The sequence below is a fragment of the Tiliqua scincoides genome, chromosome 2 (assembly GCF_035046505.1).
Source record: "Tiliqua scincoides isolate rTilSci1 chromosome 2, rTilSci1.hap2, whole genome shotgun sequence".
Classification (NCBI taxonomy): Eukaryota; Metazoa; Chordata; class Lepidosauria; order Squamata; family Scincidae; genus Tiliqua; species Tiliqua scincoides.
Genome location: NC_089822.1, coordinates 84610473 through 84630707, shown reverse-complemented (window position 1 = coordinate 84630707; position 20235 = coordinate 84610473). Strand labels below are relative to the sequence as shown.

At 44.6% G+C, this 20235-nt stretch overlaps 1 protein-coding gene across 1 annotated transcript; it reads left to right on the top strand.

Annotated features, from left to right (window-relative positions):
- The first annotated feature begins 311 nt into the window (after nucleotides 1-311).
- On the top strand, nucleotides 312-9175 carry LOC136638564 (zinc finger protein 791-like). The gene is made up of 4 exons (XM_066612604.1): nucleotides 312-392; nucleotides 2629-2706; nucleotides 3426-3552; nucleotides 7512-9175. Exons 1-4 carry the CDS (start codon nucleotides 312-314, stop codon nucleotides 9173-9175), a joined length of 1950 nt encoding a protein of 649 aa, XP_066468701.1.
- Nucleotides 9176-20235: the final 11060 nt, after the last annotated feature.

Below are 20235 nucleotides of genomic sequence, written 5' to 3'. Positions count from 1 at the left end.
ACCAAAGCCTTGACCACCATAATTCCTCAGTGAGGTATAGCTGAATATATGCTTCACGGTCTTTAGAAAGGGCTATCAAATCTGTTTAGGAGGGCATGCAATCAGACAGGGCCAGCCTAAGGCCCTGATGCCGCATGTCAAAAGCTGCCTCTTCTTTAGCCAATTATATGCCAGCCTCTGCTCCTCTCACTTTCTGGTGTTCTAGCGCAACACTCTCCTCCCTTCCACATTTCCTCTTCCTCTCTCTCCTCCTCTTCCTTTTGAAATCCAGGGAGTGGGAGGAGGAGGAGCAGACATGAAGGCAGATAGAGATGGGCACCCCCCTCTCCACCAAGTTGCTGCCAGAGGCAGCTGCTTCAGTTGTCCTCATGGGTGGGCCAACCCTGTATCAGGTACGAGTAAAGAGATGCAGCGTGTCTTACTGGTGCAATCTCCTGCATGCAATGGTCTGGGATTTTATTTTTTAGCTTTGAACTTCTTTTTAGATATGACAACAGCATAGGTGGCTGTCTGAAATGTCACAGCTTGGCTCGTCCTAATAAAGGCATTTCCCTGCTTTGGACTGTGGATTTTTTTAAATATGCAGATATGGTTTTTGTGCTTGCTTAAATTTGTAGAGAGGCAGAATGCAAATGTGTCAAATTTTTTTATAAATTGTAAAACTGAAGTGGCCTCGAGAAATGGCCTGAAGATATGAATGCACTTTGGGGGAGAGGTTTTTCCACTTAAAATAGTATTTTGCTAAGAGTAAGTTAGATTTCAAGTAACACATTCCTATGTGTTTCCAAAGAATAATCAGAAAAACTCTTCAAGTTTCTAAAACGGAAATAACTCCAGGTATTGCAAATGAAGCTACCTTCCTTTTTATGTTCATTATACAGTATTTGCTTCATGCAGACATTCAAACTAGGTTGCAACTAATAAATACAATTTTACTGAGCTATTTACACCAGGCCATAACTCACTTAGGAAATAAATAACAAGTAGTCTGCATGCGCTGCTCAATAGAGAATCTTTGCTGCAAGTACAAGAAAAATGAAATACAGCATTGGAAACCAGAAAAACCAATTAGTGGAGACGATTATAATGTTACATCCTCATAGGGGTCTAATTCATAATTACGGCTGGAAGGGATCCAAAGGTCCAAGGAGCAGCTGCGCGCGCAGGAGAAGCGGTGGCTTGGAGCCTGGCGCGACAGCAGGAGACAAAGGGGCAGCCGTGCAGGGGCTTGAGCGCTCCTGCTGTTGCTGGTGCCTGCTCCGCGCGCTGATTGGGCAGCCAGCCAGGCAGCTAGAGAAGCTGGAGAAACGTGGCGGGAGTGAGGGCGAGCAGCCAGAGCGAGCCTGAGGTTGGAAGCAGGTAGGAGCCAGAAGCAGCTGGCTGGAAAGGATTGGGGAGACCCTTTTCCTTGTCTGCAGTGCCCCAAAGTGACCCTGCCTGCGTTGCCTCCCCTGGCAAGGCTTTGGCAGGAAGGGCGCTGGGCCACAATCCTATCCACACTTACCTAGGAGTAAGCCCCATTGACTATAATGGGGCTTACTTCTGAGTAGACGCACAGAGGCTTGCTCGCACTCTTGAATAAATGAGCAGGCAAGTGATGCTTTTCTCCCCCCCCCCTCCTCCCCTCCTGCACACACATCCCCCATCATAACTGCTTCAAAACCTTTCCAGAAACTACAGACACCTCCCTCTCCAAGCTTCTGGGGAATTTCTTTCATTCTCATGTAATGATCTAAGGCTGCCATCCTAACCACACTTTCCTGAGAGTAAGCCCCATTGAACAAAATAGGACTTACTTCTGAGTAGACCTGGTTAGGCTTGTACCCTTAGTTATATTAATTAAATCAATTGTAACATAATGTAATTAAAAAGTAGTAGTGTGCCTTGACAACTTTAGTGCCTTGTCAGTGTGCTGTGAGCTGACAAAGGCTGATGTAAAGGGTCTGTTGGGCATCAGGACTACATTTCCCTAGAGGCCATGCTGTGACTGGGACTCTGACCCTGAAGGGGAAGGCCTTGCCAGAGGCTGGGAGCAGGAGGGAGTGGGAGGCCTGAGCCCAGGGAGAGAGGGAGGCCTGGAGCAGGTGTGTGGAGGGGGCCAGCCAGGGAGGGAGTGGCAGCTCTGGGTGTGGAGGGAGGGAGACGGGGCTGGGCTGGAGGCTGCACTGGGAAGGCCCAGGAAGGAAGGGCTGCTGGACTCTCCTTCTTCTATGGAGGAAGCCTGGTGGGACTGGCAGCCTCAAGACCTGGTCGAGGGCCTCATGCAGCCCCCTTGGGGGATCCTGTTCCTCTGCCCCCCCCCCCCCGTGATTGCCAGCCTCTCCCCCGGCCTTGCCTTCCCTATGAAACCATCAGTTTTCCTGAGGCAGCGATCAGGGTGGTTGCTGGAGCCCCCCAGTGCCAGCACAGAAAGGAAAAGCTCCTCTCCCAACCCTCCTCCAGTCAAGACAGCCTCTAATCGGAAGACAGTCGGCTTCCAGCCATCCGGACTAAGGGCCATGAAGTTCTTCCCTGAATCTGCCTAATCCCCTCTGCAGCCATCACCCCAAACAGTGGAAAGGGATTCAAGCATGTCCATGAAGCAGGTATACCAGGTTAAAAACCTCATGTGCTTTCTCTCCCTGACAGAAAGTAGAGAAACAGAATCAAGCAAAGCAAACCAAACCCTGTGGAGGAACAAACATGGCTGCCGCTCATTCAGACAAGGTAAGGGAGATTTTCAAGGGACAGGTTGAGTTTCTCCTCCTGTCACATTCCCAGCTGCAGGGTTTTTGCCTCATTCTGGACTAACTGTACCACATATGCTTGCTTCCTTCCTATTAACCCCGCTGACTTTCTCTGTTCCCTGTACCCCAAAATCTTCCCCTCCTTCTCCAAGGTTCCTAAGTAAAGTCAATCTCATCTAATGACATCTCTTCTTTCCATCCATTTCACTCCTCTCTGTTCCGTTCTTCTTTTTCAGAGGTTCCTCCCCTCTCCTTTTCTCCTCTTTCTAGCTGCTTTCTTTTGGGCTCCATTATGTATACATGTTGATGGTTGAAGTCTCCTTGTACACTTCCAGAGTGAGTATGTCAGAATTTTGAATCCAAGTTGAAACTCTGTTTTAGTTCTTAAACACTTCCTGTAAACTTTGGCGCACCTTAATTCTTTGTGAAGTACGTAGACTTGCCATTGTCTTCAACACAAAACCCTGCACACCATTGCTTTCCCCCTTGTGTGCGCATGTTACAGGAAATGTGGGAATCTTCATTGGAGTTGGAAACCCAAAAAGTGGACATGCAAAGTGAAGAGGGAATGTGTGTGAGAATGTGTTTTCAATTTTAGAAATATTTTGTCCTTTCAGGGAAACAGAATACATCTTGCTTTGGATTACAGTCATGGCCTAGACTGACTTGCTAATAGGACATTTCTCCTTTTTCTTTCAGAGCCCAGTTTCTTTTACAGAAATAGCTCTATATTTCAGCCACGAAGAGTGGGCTCTGCTAAGACCATACCAAAGGCACCTATATGAGTCTGTCATGATGGAGAATTATGAAAACATGGTCTTTGTAGGTAAGGAGGATACTTTAGCCCAGGGGTCGCCAAACCCCGACCCAGGGGCCAGAAGCGGCCCGCAGTGAGCTTCTATCTGGCCTGCGGCCAGCCTTTATCCCCTGAGAGCCTTTGGCCCAGTTGACACAAGCAGAGTTGTGCTTGTGGGGTGGGGGAATGCAGGTCCATTTAAATGAGTTCTTTATTTCTTGGGCTGTGTTGGAGCTTGGAGAAATCCTGAACATTTGAGCCTATTCATTCATTTATTCTTTCATCTAAGTTCCATCTCTAATGTATTTATTTAAATTCCATATTTAATTTTTTTTCCCAACCCTCGACACTGTGCTGGATATTTCATGCGGCCCTTTGGCTGAAAAGTTTAGAGACCCCTGCTCTAGCCCTTAATTGTCAGATGCCCCAGATAGGAACCTCTGCTCCTATGGATATTGCTGAGGGGAGTTGATGGCCATGTGCTGCTGCTATGCCTGATGGCCCCACATCCTCCCTTCTGGCCAGTCCAGTTCTAGGTCTCTTGAGGAGGAGGGTTACCCCAACTTGGGACATGGTGCCATAAATTAGCTGGAGTTTCCTTGGCTGCCCTTTGGAGAAGGAGGGCATGCTTTGGAGGGCATGTCCCCTTGTGTTTGGGCTCTCCTTCTGTGTGCAGACCCCACCTGAGATCATAAGCATTCCTGCATAAATAGTGAAGTGGCATTGAGAGCTCAGATGGGAGAGCAGCAGGAGGACAGATGTCTCTGGGTAATTTGGAACTTCATGTAAAACATACAGGGAAGAAAAATGTCTTTCCTTGAAGGACAGTTAGTGTACAGAGCATAGAAGGAGGAAAATATCTCAGACGTACCGTAGATACTCGCCTATAGTACGTGAAATTTTTGCCAAGTAATCAAGCTCCAATTCTCACTTTGCCTTATCTCCGGGCCAATCAGAGAGCAAAGTCTTTCAACTCTGAAAAGTTTCGCTTCTCAAGCAGCAGGCGGGCGCCACGTTTCTCAAGCAGCAGGCAGGCACAGCTCCTTAGAAGCAATTTGTTAACCTTTTATTATCCTTCTTTCTGCTACAGCCTGGTTCTGCTTTGCAAATGCTTGCAAAGCTGATCTGTTTTTTGAAACACCAGGATGGGAATCCTCCTTTCCATTTGAAGCAAGCTACAATTCAGTGCACCCTTACTTAAGAATAACACCCATGGAAAGCAGTGGGTCTACTTCTGAGTAAAAAGGGTTGCAAATATATACTGTTGCATCTCTCTGCTGTGAATTGAATTGCACACTCCTAGTTATGTGTTATGGGTTGTATGTTGTATTCAGAGCTTCTGGCTTAACACACCAGACACCTTAAAGGTGGATTTGATTCATGGTTCTCCTGCAGTGGTTCCCAGCCTTTTTCACTTGCATATCCCTTGGCAGCCCATTTCCATAAATTGTACCCTTCATATTAGCAAAATGTTTGTAATAATACAAGCCCTCATCTCCTCTATATGAAAGCCCAGACTTCATGTATTTATCACAGTGTTTTCTCTTTTTATCTGTTTGAAGAACAGAAGACTCTGCCTTTGCACTGCTTTGCACCAGAAGTGTGCTGAGAAATTCTGGGTGATTGATCACTTTCCATATTATGTTTCAGCTTTTTTACTGTGCTGGTTTTCAATCACTGGTTCATACATGAATTGATGACCAAAAACTAGCTATTGGTGGAGCTTTCACAGCCAACCAGCTACCTCCCTTCCTGCCTTGCTGGTCCTTGCAAGGCATTTCTGTCTTGCAAGGCATTCTGGAGCATGACCTGCCTTTTTCTACCATTATTCCATTCTTTTTCAAGTGCCCCTAAAGGTCCTGTTGAGTGTCCCTGGGAGTACATGAATACCAGGTTGGGAACCACTGTTTTACTGGTATGTTGTTTACAGTGCTCTTACTCTGATAGTGCTTACAAAAAGGTGATGAAGACCAGAATTTAGAAAGAATAAAAATGTATCTTATGATATTTTACTATGTTTTTAATAAATTAGAGACTACAGTTCTTAAGTAACAATTAGTGGTGGGTTATTTTTCAGTAAAATCAGACAAAACTATAGTCAGACACCCCCCTAAGTTTAACCCCGTCTTATCCGAGGGTCATAGAAAATTCCATGATTGTTGGCTCAAAACCTGCCCTCGACTTATTTATGGGATCGACTTATGGGTGAGTGTCTGCAGTATATCATGTGCTGCTGTGATGAGTCTCCTTATCCTGGGAATTGTAGTTTGTGGAAGGCTCTGAGAAGTAAATGCCAGAGATGACTGATTTTTCAGGTCCAGTGTAGTTGATGAAGCCCAGGCCAGTAGCATGACTTCCAAACTGGTCTGATGGCAGGAGGCCTCACATCCCAGAGGCTTAGAAGAAGGCCATACTTTTAATTATGAGAGCAATCACTCACCCACTCCACACCCACTCTGTCACTCAGGCCAGATATTTTGAAGAAACACATTTCATACATGGCTGCACCTTGCTTACATAGCACATTTGACCCAGTGAATAAAAGCCACTTCCTAGGAGCTTCCTTTGAATCAAGAGACCAAATAATATTTGAAAACCATTGGTGCCTCACCAATTGCATGGCCGAATTCACCAATTGCAAACATGAATCCTAACGGTGGGACTTTAAAAGACTCAAGTCCCTAGTCTTTTCCATGAAAAAGTCAGCTGCCGAGAAAGATGGAGCTGCTGCTATGGTGTGTGTATGTGTCAGAGTTCTCATTTAATACTCCCCTGATGTCCCCATCCCATCTGAAAACAAGGCAGGAGGGGTGAAAGGGACTGCGTGAGAGTGGGGACAGGAGTGGCAAGAGGGAGGGGGTCATGCGCAGCAGCTGCGAGGCTTACCAGTACTACCCGATTCTTTGCAACTCTACTCAGAAGTAGTCCCGTTTGTGCCAGTCATTCAATGAGGCTTCCTCCTCCCAAGTAGCAACGGAGCCATGAGGTTGGAAAGTGTGATTGCTACGAACCGCCTCCCCCCCCAGCTTCCCTACCTCCTTTTAACCCGTCCCTGGGCTTCCCCTGCCAATTCTAAGGCAAGAGCCCCCTTGGGCTCCTCCTTCTGCCCTCCTTCATCCAAAGAAAAAAATCAGACCGCCCATCCTTCGTCCAGTGATCAGTTCCTTCAGGGAGGGACAAGAGAGCCCACTCCCACCTCCTGCTCAGAGAAAAATCTAAACATTAACCCTTCCCTGCCTCCTGGATGGAACTTCCCTGCTGCTCACCCGGCAGTTATGCAGGATCCCAACCCCCGTTCGTGGGGAGTTTGGAGTGACCACACTGAACTGTGGTCTTCTCTGAACTGTGCCACATCTGGAAGTGGTGCAAGTCCGAGGAGACTCATAGGTGCCATGGTGCCTTATCCAGAGGTAAGGGGAAAAGTTTTCCCTTACCTTTGGCTGAGCCACTTTCGGCCCCTATCCTGCACTGGATGCAACGCAAGCCTCTTGGCTTGCCTGTTCCAGCGCAGGGTAGGATTGCGCCCTTAGTAGAACGCAGTCTCCAATCACCCCTAAATCTGAAATTTCATTATGAACTAGAGTAGCAGTTCCCAAACTGTGGATCTGTGACCCACTAGTAGCGGTGGGGGGAAGCACTGCTGCCCAATGACCATTATAGCTACAGAGGCTTGAGTGGCTGGTAAAGTGAACTATTTTTTTTTTCCTGTGGCTCCTGATGCTAAAAGGTTTGGAAACCACTGAACTAGAGGTTTGCTTTCATTTAATATTTCTTATTTCTCCTCTCTATTTGTGGCCTTTATTTATCTGAGATTTCTTCGCCTCTAAAGAAGCAAAACAGAATATTGATTAAGCCACTTGCAGTTAAAGGTTGCAGTGGCTTTTCTGGACCCTAGTTCTGGTCAGACAGCAAATGCTTTTGGGATTTCCCCGACTAGTTGCAATTTCTTCCTTTGGTCTCTTATTGCATTTCCTTTCTTATTTCAACAGCATCAGTTTGGAAACAGATAGGAAGAAAGTGGGTGCAGACACAGTCTTCACACCAAGGAGCCCGCATAGGGGAGAAACCCTGTAAGTGCCAGGAGTGTGGAAGGAGCTTCAGTGTCAACAGCAGTCTTATATTCCATCACAGATCCCACACAGGGGAGAAACCCTATAAGTGCCAGGAGTGTGGAAAGAGCTTCCGTCGGAGAGATGACCTTAAGGTCCATGAGAGAACTCACACAGGGGAGAAACTCTATAAGTGCCAGGAGTGTGGAAAGAGCTTCAGTGTCAACAGCAGTCTTATACTCCATCACAGATCCCACACAGGGGAGAAACCCTATAAGTGCCAGAAGGGTGGAAAGAGCTTCAGTTACACTGGTAAACTTAAGGTCCATGAGAGAACTCACACAGGGGAGAAACCCTATAAGTGCCAGGAGTGTGGAAAGAGCTTCCGTCGGAGAGATGAACTTAAGGTCCATGAGAGAACTCACACAGGGGAGAAACCCTATAAGTGCCAGGAGTGTGGAAAGAGCTTCCGTCGGAGAGATGAACTTAAGGTCCATGAGAGAACTCACACAGGGGAGAAACTCTATAAGTGCCAGGAGTATGGAAAGAGCTTCCGTCGGAGAGATGAACTTAAGGTCCATGAGAGAGCTCACACAGGGGAGAAACCCTATAAGTGCCAGGAGTGTGGAAAGAGCTTCCGTCAGAGTGGTGGACTTAAGGTCCATGAGAGAACTCACACAGGGGAGAAACCCTATAAGTGCCAGGAGTGTGGAAAGAGCTTCCGTCGGAGAGATGAACTTAAGGTCCATGAGAGAACTCACACAGGGGAGAAACCCTATAAGTGCCAGGAGTGTGGAAAGAGCTTCCGTCAGAGTGGTGGACTTAAGGTCCATGAGAGAACTCACACAGGGGAGAAACCCTATAAGTGCCAGGAGTGTGGAAAGAGCTTCCGTCGGAGAGATGAACTTAAGGTCCATGAGAGAACTCACACAGGGGAGAAACCCTATAAGTGCCAGGAGTGTGGAAAAAGCTTCAGTGTCAACAGCAGTCTTATATTCCATCACAGATCCCACACAGGGGAGAAACCCTATAAGTGCCAGGAGTGTGGAAAGAGCTTCCGTCAGAGTGGTGGACTTAAGGTCCATGAGAGAACTCACACAGGGGAGAAACCCTATAAGTGCCAGGAGTGTGGAAAGAGCTTCCGTCGGAGAGATGAACTTAAGGTCCATGAGAGAACTCACACAGGGGAGAAACCCTATAAGTGCCAGGAGTGTGGAAAGAGCTTCAGTGTCAACAGCAGTCTTATACTCCATCACAGATCCCACACAGGGGAGAAACCCTATAAGTGCCAGGAGTGTGGAAAGAGCTTCAGTTACATTGGTAAACTTAAGGTCCATGAGAGAACTCACACAGGGGAGAAACCCTATAAGTGCCAGGAGTGTGGAAAGAGCTTCCGTCGGAGAGATGGACTTAAGGTCCATGAGAGAACTCACACAGGGGAGAAACCCTATAAGTGCCAGGAGTGTGGAAAGACCTTCCGTCAGAGTGGTGGACTTAAGGTCCATGAGAAAACTCACACAGAGGAGAAACCCTATAAGTTCCAGGAGTGTGGAAAGAGCTTCAGTGTCAACAGCAGTCTTATACTCCTTGTTTGTCTCAAATAATTGATTGAAAAATTCCTGCTATTTCTGCAGTGTTCATTTTAAATGTAGATGAAGTTCCTTGCTTGTTCTTGTGTTTCAAAAAATAAAATTGGTCAAAACTGACCTGTCATCATTTCCTAGAGTCCATGTTCAGGGCCTTGCTCTTATTTTTCCTGATTGGAAGGTCTCCTGTAGGTCAGAGGGATTCCACTTGCGCCCTAAGAGAACTCTTAGCTCCTAACAATTTTTGATGGGAAAGTGGGGTGGCTTCCTTGTCCGGGTTTCCAATTGAAGGAGAGAGACTGAGGCTCTCAGCTTATTCCTTTGAGGCAGCAGTTTTCAACCAGTGTGCTGTGGCACACTGGTGTGGCGTGAATGGAGTGCAGATGTGCCAGTGGATTTTGAGAGGGGGTCATTTATCATAAGGGCCATTGGGGGATGTTAGGCCTCCCTCAGCAGGATGGTGCGCCTTGTCAAATATCAAAAAGCTGATGGTGTACCTGGACAATTTTAGCACCTGGTCAGTGTGCCCTGAGATGCAAAAGGTTGAAAATTGCTGAGGTTATATGTCCACATTGGATTCCAGCACCAAACACTAGGATACAGTGAGCCTGGGTGCAAAATGGTGGTGCCACCTGGTCTCTCAGACCATTCTTATCAGAGACATTGAATACTTAACAGTTTGGAGAAAACGAACACACAAAGAACATCCTTTATTATTATTAACAGTATTTATATACCACTTTTCAACTATAAGTTCACAAAGCAGTTTAGAGTATGTATCCTTTATGTATCCCCAAATAAACCCAATCTCAAAAATCCAACTGGTTAGGATCCTCCAGCTTGCCATGCCCTAATCAATACCTGAGCACTCCCCCAGTGTCCAGGTAAATAATGGGGGGGGGGCATCTGCTGTAAATACTCTTCTATGATCACACAGATAAGTTGAGGGCAGGTTTTTGAGCCAAATTCATGCAATTTTCTATCACTATTGTGTAAGTCGGGGGTTAAACTTAGGGGAGGTGTCTGACTATAGTTTTGTCTGATTTTACTTGAGGCAAGAACCTGAAAAATAACCTACCAGTAATTGTTACTTGTTAGAAATGCATCTGTCTTTTGCAAAGACTCAGGTCAGACACCAAAGTGAAGCAGCATGAATTTATTACGCTCTTGCAAGAATGGGTGCCCCACCTAGAGGGGGAGACACACAGTGAGATTGTTACATGGGTTTTTATTCTTTCCCTCTGTTGTTTCCCTCTGTTGTTTGTTCCCTATTGGTTGGCTACTCCAAGGTTTACATTTTTTTCTGGCTTGCCTACAACTTATAAGCTCCTTAATATGTTCCCCCACCCTGCACATACATCCCATGTTCATGGAAAAGAGCTAATTAGCTATGGGAGGTGTGTCAGTAAATATGCATTAGCTTTTTACACAGTCTCAGTTAAATTTGAACTTTGGTCTTGTACTACTTGTTTATGCAGATGCAGTTTTTCCTCTCGCTGAAACTGGATAGTCTATTTTAGACTTAACCATAAGTCTAGTTTCGGCTAGCATTTCCTGCTGACCACCCTTGGTTCCCCTATTTCAGAAACACCTGGCTATATAATTATGTATTTGGTATAGCAGTGCTATTGCAAAAACACTAATAGGCCTATCCCTACTCCAAGCTTATCTATTTGATTATATGGACACTTATTGCAAAAACAGCATTCTCTCTTTCTTACATTACCTAAGAACTATGCAGTCTCTAATTTGTTAAAATATAGTAAAAGATCATAAGATACATTTTTCTTTATCTTTTTAAATTCTGGTCTTCACAACCTTTTTGTAAACACTATCAGAGTAAGTGCACTGTAAACTTTAAGTGCGCTGTGTGGGGTGCCGCAAGGCTCCATTCTTCCCCCCATGCTGTTTAACATCTACATGAAGCCTCTGGGAGAGGACATCCAGAGGTTCGGGGTAGGGTGCCATCAATATGCTGATGACACCCAGCTCTTTCTCTCCTTTCCACTTGATTCCAAGGAGGCAGTCAAAGTTCTCACTCACTGTCTGGAGTTGGGTGCTGGACGTGGGCGAACAAGCTGAAATTGAATCCTGGTAAGACAGAGGTCCAGAAGTCCAAGACTCGGGTATTGAACTACCGTCCTGCTCTAAATGGGGTTGCACTCCCTCTGAAGGAACAGGTCCGCAGCTTAGGGGTGATTCTGGATCTGCAACTGCTCCTGGATTCCAAGGTGGCAGCTGTGGCCAGGGGAGCCTTTGCTCAGCTTCGGCTGCTTTGCCAGTGCGGCCATACCTGAGTCATTCAGACCTGGTCACGGTGACCCACGCCCTAGTGCCCTCCAAATTAGACTACTGCAACACGCTCTACATGGGGCTGCCTCTGAAGATGGTCCGGAAACTACAACTAATGCAGAACGCGGCGGCCCATGTGGTTGCTGGGGCTTGTCGGTTCGACTCAGTTGGGCCACTGCTTTGGCGGCTACACTGGCTGCCAGTTCGTTTCCAGGCTGAATTCAAAGTGCTAGTTTTAACTTTTAAAGCCCTATACGGCTTGGGTCCAGGGTATTTGAGGGACCGCCTCCTTCCATACAATCCGACCCGTCCTCTCAGGTCATCAGAGGGGGTCCTTCTGACTGTGCCACCATCAGTGAAGGTGAGGGAGATGGCGGCAAAAAAGAGGGCCTTTTTGGTGGTGGCTCCCTGTCTGTGGAACTCCCTCCCCCTGGAACTGAGAACAGCTTCCTCTTTAGAGTCCTTTCGACAGGGGCTTAAGACCTTTTTATTTAAAGAATCCTTTTAATGCTGTCACAAGGGGGCATGGCTTTTTATTTTTATTTATTTTAATTTTGGGTTTCAAGTTTTATTGTGTTTTATTGTTTTTAAATGTTTTATTTTTATACATATTTTATGTTTTCATATGATTTCTTTTGTAAGCCACCTTGAGTGCCCTTTACTGGGACAGAAAGGTGGGATATAAATAAATAAATAAATAAATAAATAAATAAATAAAACATACCAGTAGAACAGTGATTCTCAACCTGGGGTACATGTACCTCCAGGGGCACTCAACAGGACCTTTAGGGGTGCTTGAAAAAGAACTGAATAATGGCAGAAAAAGTAGTGCTCCAGAATGCCTTGCAAGTCCAGCAAGGCAGGAAGGGAGGTAGCTAGCTGGCTGTGAAAGGCCCGCCAATAGCTAATTTTTGGTCATCAATTCCTGTATGAATCATGTAGGAACAGCCGAACTGTTCTGACAATACAACATGCTTGTTTTAGGCACAGCTGCATGGGCAGGGGGGAAGGATAGGATTGGGTTGTCAATTATGGAATTGGGTTCTCTGGGCTGAGTTCTCTGGGTTAGGAGTTGGAAGAACAGTGTGATAGTAGTTCTGCTACTATCCAAAAGACCAATTCCAGAAGATGGTGTTGGGATATACTGCTTGGCCTTGTGACTCCTGTGCTTTTGGGGTCCCACGAGATTCTGTTTTATCACAGTGTTTCTCAAAATGTGGGTCAGGACCCACTAGGTGGGTCGCAAGCCAATTTCAGGTGGATCCCCATTCATTTCAGTATTTTATTTTTAATAGACTTGATGCTACCATGGTATGTGACTGCATTTGAGGAACTGTTACAGACCTGTACTTTTAACAAGCTACTATGTATATTCTTTTAACAATGATAGTCAATGGGACTTACTCCTGGGTAAGTGTGGGTTGGATTGCAGCCTAAGATTGTTAAAAATTTTCCTGCTTGATGATGTCACTTCCGGTCATGACATCATTTCCGGTGGGTCCTGACAGATTTTCATTCTAAAGAGTGGGTCCCAGTGCTAAATGTGTGAAAATCACTGCCCTATGACTTAACTCCCACAAGGAAATGTTAGAAGAAATTGTTCAGGGGACACACAACTCTCTCTTCTTTACATCTGAGTCAAGTGAGGAGGTGAAAGTACTGAGTGCCTGGAATTGGGAAAGGACTAAATACGGGCTCCCAAACTGCTTGGGGGTGCTTTTCGATCCATCACCTGAGACCCATGACCTCTTGGTTAGTAGCAAACTGTAGTAGAAGCCTGGTGTGCCAACTAAAACCTCTTCTGGACAGAGAGATCACCGAGTTACAGTTGTCCATGCCCTGGTAATCTCCAGGTTAGGCTGTTCTACTGTACTGTCGGTGAGCCTGCCTTTGAAGACTGTCCAGAAACTAGTTTTTGTTCAAAATACTGCAGTGACTATAGCTAAATGTTTGTAACGCATCTCACTGGTGCTTAAAGAGTTTCACTGATGCCGCACCTGTTCTGGGCACAACTCAAAGTGTAGTTGCTTACCTTAAAGCCCTACATCAGGGGTGTCCAAAGTTTTTGGCAGGAGAGCCACATAGACACTGTGTCAGGGGCCGAGGGAAAAAGTATTAATTTACATTTAAAATTTGAATAAATTTACATAAGTTTACATAAATGAATATATTAAAGATGAACTTATGAATGACTAAAGGTCTTGCAATAGCTCAAGGCCTATAGAAGGCCTTGCACAAAACAAGGCTGGCCTTTCCTTTGCTGCTGCTACTGCATCACAGTCATAAAACAACAAACAGTGGAGGGAGCCCTCATCCCACAGCTCACACAAGAGGTCAAACAGTCTCCCTCAAGCTGAGAGCAGTTGCGTTGGGCCAGTGTGGGCTCCAACAAATCTCCAGAGGGCCAGAGGCTCATTGGAGACTGGGGGCTCCCTGAGGGCTGCATTGAGAGGCCTCGAGGACTGCAAGTGGCCCCAGGGCTGGGGTTTGGGCACCCCTGCCTTACATGATGTAGGACCAATGATGTCATAATTGGTGACCCTCCTCAAGTGTTCCCATTATCTGGCATTAGGCAAGAGGTGATTTTGGAGAGAGCCTTTTTGGTTGTAGCACCCCAGTTGTGGAATCCTGTCTCCAGGGCAGCCCATCTGGCATAAATGTTTTTGGTAGTAGGCAAAGATCTTTTTTTTCTTCGCATATTTTTCTGTTTTGACTGTTGGTGTTTTTCATAGTGAAAGCCTCTGCATGTCTACACAAAAGTAAGCCCCATTGAGCTCCATGGGGCTTTATATCAGGTAAGCGTGTAAAGGATTGCAGCCTGTAACTGTGTTTTGTGCAAATTTGCTTTTATTTAGCATTCTTCATCTGCTCCAGGGTGGTATAAGAATGAATTTGTCTTTGAATTTGTCTAATTCATGAGACAGAAGTACTAGGAGTCTGACACCCAATTTTGTGGAATCTCTGACAAAACAGAGTTGTACAGAAGCTTCTGGAATAACAGGACTGTTGAACAAAGTTGAGATCAAGATATTTTCCATCTCTCTACAAGTGCTAATCAGTTTTTAACCCTCTAGCACGTATTATTGATCTTCTCACACAGTTCAAGCTCTCATCAGGATTAAAGTACATAAAAGAAGCATTCTCACAAAAACACAATATTCCTGTCTCAGACAGGTGAGACATATCCAGAGGTGACTTTTTCTTCTGGCACAGCACTCACAGCAGCTTTACATTTACTAATCCTCACACATGCTTATTACTGGCTGTTGGATGACTTTTTTTTTTTACCCAGAGTCAAACTTCTAACATCAGCAGATGTTGCTAAAGTGTCTCTTAGATGCCACTTATTGGCCTCTTGATTCCTACTGCTTTATTGTTTAGCCCACTTTGAAACAAGAGCCTTTCAGTTCTTCTTAGGTTGGTTGATGAAAATGAATATATTCCAAGAATCTTGAGCCCCACTGACACATTGATCAGCTCTCACAAGCCTCTTTCAATGTAGTATTGAAAGTCAAGAGCAGCTAGTATAACCTGTGCTAATTTGGACAGAGCGTATGTATAACACAGAATTAAACTGGTTTAAACTAATCCTCTCTTCCCTGGGAAGTATAGTTATGGAAGGGGAGAAGCATTTGGTATGTCATCAGGAGGTCTTGGGCCGGCCTTAAGTGCCAGCAAAATCATGACAGTCGTCTGATATAAAACCAGGATATGTTTGTATGGTAGATATGCTTTACTTTTTTCAATACTGGGTGACTTTCAGGAGATAGCATGGGACACAATCCAAGCAGAGTTAGGCACTTCTAAGATGCATTGGTTTCACAAGAGAAAGGAAAACGTGCTTTACCCTCCACCCTTTTCAAAGTGGTTATCTTCAAGTAGATGATGCTGGTGGTTTGGCTCCTGATATTCATACGTATTAATGTTCATATCCTGACATTTATCTTGGATGGTACTGTCCCCATATGCATGATCATAGAGAAGTGCTTCTGAGTTTTACTGGTTCCAAGAGGCTTTGGGAAGCCCTGATTCAAAGCTCACTTGAGTTGAACAACAAACTAGATAACATTCAACAAGCTTCTCCTAGTCTCAGCTCCCCATCTACTTTTGTTGTTATTGTTGTTGGTTTTCACATAGACAAGTGTTATCATTGATTGGTTTGTTTTATCCAGACATCAAGTCCTTTTCAAGGACCTGGGATGCCTGACTTGTATCGTAGTTTGTTATAAATATCACAAAATATAAGCTGATCCCAGTAAAGCTGCTTTTTGCAGTTGATTTATGGTAACTTCTGTGGCCCCCAAGCTGTTAAGGTGCTCTTCAAGGCGATTTGGAATTGAACTGAGGGTGCCAATCACCACTGGGATCACTTTTGGTCTTCTTTTGCCACAACATTTCATAAGAACATAAGAACAGCCCCACTGGATCAGGCCATAGGCCCATCTAGTCCAGCTTCCTGTATCTCACAGCGGCCCACCAAATGCCCCAGGGGAGCACACCAGATAACAAGAGACCTCATCCTGGTGCCCTCTCTTGCATCTGGCATTCTGACATAACCCATTTCTAAAATCAGGAGGTTGCGCATACACATCATGGCTTGTACCCCATAATGGATTTTTCCTCCAGAAACTTGTCCAATCCTCTTTTAAAGGCGTCTAGGCTAGACGCCAGCACCACATCCTGTGGCAAGGAGTTCCACAGACTGACCACACGCTGAGTAAAGAAATATTTTCTTTTGTCTGTCCTAACCCGCCCAACACTCAATTTTAGTGGATGTCCCCTGGTTCTGGTATTATGTGAGAGTGTAAAGAGCATCTCCCTATCCACTCTGTCCATCCCCTGCATAATTTTGTATGTCTCAATTATGTCCCCCCTCAGGCGTCTCTTTTCTAGGCTGAAGAGGCCCAAACGCCGTAGCCTTTCCTCATAAGGAAGGTGCCCCAGCCCCGTAATCATCTTAGTCGCTCTCTTTTGCACCTTTTCCATTTCCACTATGTCTTTTTTGAGATGCGGCGACCAGAACTGGACACAATACTCCAGGTGTGGCCTTACCATCGATTTGTACAATGGCATTATAATACTAGCCGTTTTGTTCTCAATACCCTTCCTAATGATCCCAAGCATAGAATTGGCCTTCTTCACTGCCGCCGCACATTGGGTCGACACTTTCATCGACCTGTCCACCAGCACCCCAAGATCTCTCTCCTGATCTGTCACAGACAGCTCAGAACCCATCAGCCTATATCTAAAGTTTTGAATTTTTGCCCCAATGTGCATGACTTTACACTTACTGACATTGAAGCGCATCTGCCATTTTGCTGCCCATTCTGCCAGTCTGGAGAGATCCTTCTGGAGCTCCTCACAATCACTTCTGGTCTTCACCACTCGGAAAAGTTTGGTGTCGTCTGCAAACTTAGCCACTTCACTGCTCAACCCTGTCTCCAGGTCATTTATGAAGAGGTTGAAAAGCACCGGTCCCAGGACAGATCCTTGGGGCACACCGCTTTTCACCTCTCTCCATTGTGAAAATTGCCCATTGACACCCACTCTCTGCTTCCTGGCCTCCAACCAGTTCTCAATCCATGAGAGGACCTGTCCTCTAATTCCCTGACTGTGGAGTTTTTTCAGTAGCCTTTGGTGAGGGACCGTATCAAACGCCTTCTGAAAGTCCAGATATATAATGTCCACGGGTTCTCCCGCATCCACATGCCTGTTGACCTTTTCAAAGAATTCTATAAGGTTCGTGAGGCAAGACTTACCCTTACAGAAGCCATGCTGACTCTCCCTCAGCAAGGCCTGTTCGTATTTCAATTTATTTGTATTTGCGAAGAGCTTCAGGATGGCTACAGATGCTTAAAAATGGCCATGGATGCTTAAAAATGGCCACATATAGCTTCAGAATGGCAAAAGTAGCTTCAAAATGGCTACCATGGATTAAGATTAGCCATGAATAGCCACAGGATGGCTGCAGATGCCATGGACAGCTTCAGAATGGCTGGGGATGGTTAAGAACAGGTAGTGGGGAGGGGCCAGCCAGCAGCTGAGCAGACGTGCTTTTCTTGAGCTCTTGAAAGGCACTCTGTTTTTTCCCCAAAAACTGCAGATCCAAGGTGACCCAGGGATATTAGGAGCTACAAATTCCTCCATGTGATGGCATGATCCCTAAGGAGATAAAGCCTGGCCAGGGGGGCTTTCCCAGGAGATTCCACCATCTTGGCAGCAATGGTGAAGCATTCATGCTGAATCATGCTGAAGGCCCCAGCAGGGAAAGACGTTGAAAGACTTAATGCCTGGTGTGGACTGAGTACGTAATTTGATTCCCTGATTTGCTTTTTTTCTGCCATGAGAAGAGGAGGGGAGGAGGTTCCCCCCAGCTGTTTATCGATGTGAGGAGAAATCGTAGAGGAGATTTACCAAGCTAGTTATGGTTATCTGAAAATATAATTACAACTTTACAACTTTGCATTTCGGTGGATTACAAATTAACTGTCCTTGGATAAAGTTTGTGTATTGGAGCGTTTATTGCCTTGGTTTGCTGCTATTGTTTGTGAGTGCTTGAAAGAGCAGCTGAATGTTTTGACATTCCTGAGGACTGAGGAATGTGGCTGCCAAGGCTACAAGTACAAACACAGTAGATAAGAGAAACAAAAATAAAACAAGAACAGTGTACCAGTGAAATCTAGTGGATTTAAAAAGACATTGCAAGAACTGGATTTGAGTTTATAAGTGGAGCAAAGATGATAATACGCTGAGGACATCTAGTGTTTTTAAAGAACATTGTGAGCAAAGGGTTTTACTTGACTATAATTTTCTTTTGTTATTGTTGATGAGTGATTAGAGGATTGATTGTTGATGTGATGTATAGTTAACTGAAAGTGAAAGTGATTTGTTTGATAATAAATATTTGAGCTTTACAGGAAGGAAAAACGAAGATGGTAGGTAAAACAGCGAAAGTCCAAAGCTTGCCAGTGTTGGAAACGGGACTTGGAAAATTAATACAAGAGGAATCGAAAGGAAAAGACTGGAAACAGATTATGCAATATAACATGGAAAAACTGTTGGTAATGGTACAGCAACAAACAAACCAATCTGTACAGACCCAAGCCAGCATAGATGCTTTAACTAAACAATTAGATGAACTTAGTGGACAACTGATGGATGTGAAAATTAGAAAATAAACAAAAGATTGAGAGATTGGGAAAAAAGATAAGAAAGATCAAGATAAAATATAAAAAAAAAATCAGCACAATGCAGAGACAACGTTAATGGAAATGCAGATGGATAGTGCAGTTCGAGTGGTGAGGATACAAAATATACCAGAAGAGAAAGCAGAAGATACGTCGTGATGGATTGTCAGAATAATATCAGAATGGATTGATACACCGATCGAGGAAATAGTGAGAAGAGTGAGTACTTTTTATCTGAGAAAACATGAATTACCAATATAAATTTATGTGAAATTCATCAGAACCTTTTACAGAGATAAATTACTGATGGCCTCACAGGAAAAGGAATGGTTAGTGGATGATAATACAGTTAAAATTTTGAGACATGTTCCATGGAGAGTGAGGAAGAAGAGAAAGAGAAAATAATGAATGTGGCTGAAATGAACAGACCTTCAGAAATTTTGGATCACCAATGAAAACCAACACAAATTGAGCAATGGAAACCTTTTTATGCTTGCTTGAAAATGAAATTTTAGAAATATATGATAGGGCATTTATATGATTGTACTACATACATAATTTGATATGATATGATAGATGAATGATGAATGAAAAATGATATTAAGAGGTAAATTTAGAAAAGGAAATTGATTAAGATATGTAATGATTTATTAGTTTTAGTGATATATGATAATGTTATATGATTTCCTGCACCTTTTTTTGTGTAGTGAAGGGTATTATGTTTTTTGTGTTATGTGTGTTTGTTTATATTTGTCTTTGAAAAGTATTTTAAAAAATTAAAAAAAGAACAGGTAGTGGATAGTGCGACAATAACAACTGTGTTCCTGTGGATAAACAAATTCATGTGAACTGAGTGTGTGGTTACCAAAGACTTCATAAGAACATAAGAAGAGCCCCTATGGATCAGACCATAGGCCCATCTAGTCCAGCTTCCTGTATCTCACAGCGGCCCATCAAATGCCCCAAGGGAGCACACCAGATAACAAGAGACCTGCATCCTGGTGCCCTCCCTTGCACCTGGCATTCTGACATAGCCTATTTCTAAAATCAGGAGGTTGCACATACCCATTATGGCATGCAACCCATAATGGATTTTTCCTCCAGAAACTTGTCCAATCCCCTTTTAAAGGTGTACAGGCCAGATGCCATCACCACATCCTGTGGCAAGGAGTTCTACAGACCAACTACACGTTGAGTAAAGAAATATTTTCTTTTGTCTGTCCTAACTCTCCCAACACTCAATTTTAGTTGAAGACACCTGGTTCTGGTGTTGTGTGAGAGTGTAAAGAGCATCTCTCTATGCACTTTATCCTTCCCATGCATAATTTTGTATGTCTCAATCATTTCCCCCCTCAGGCGTCTCTTTTCTAGACTGAAGAGGCCCAAACACCGTAGCCTTTCCTCATAAGGAAGGTGCCCCAGCCCAGTAATCATCTTAGTCGCTCTCTTTTGCACCTTTTCCATTTTCACTATATCCTTTTTGAGATGTGGCGACCAGAACTGGACACAATACTCCAGGTGTGGCCTTACCATCGATTTGTACAATGGCATTATAATATTAGCCGTTTTGTTCTCAATACCTTTTCTAATGATCCCAAG

Bases quoted from the DNA above. Each gene is read 5' to 3' on its own strand.
- LOC136638564 (XM_066612604.1), top strand. From the start codon at position 312: ATGGGCACCCCCCTCTCCACCAAGTTGCTGCCAGAGGCAGCTGCTTCA. The intron at 2,707-3,425 runs GTAAGGGAGATT...TTTTTCTTTCAG, and splicing joins CTGCCGCTCATTCAGACAAG to AGCCCAGTTTCTTTTACAGA. The intron at 3,553-7,511 runs GTAAGGAGGATA...TTATTTCAACAG, and splicing joins TGAAAACATGGTCTTTGTAG to CATCAGTTTGGAAACAGATA.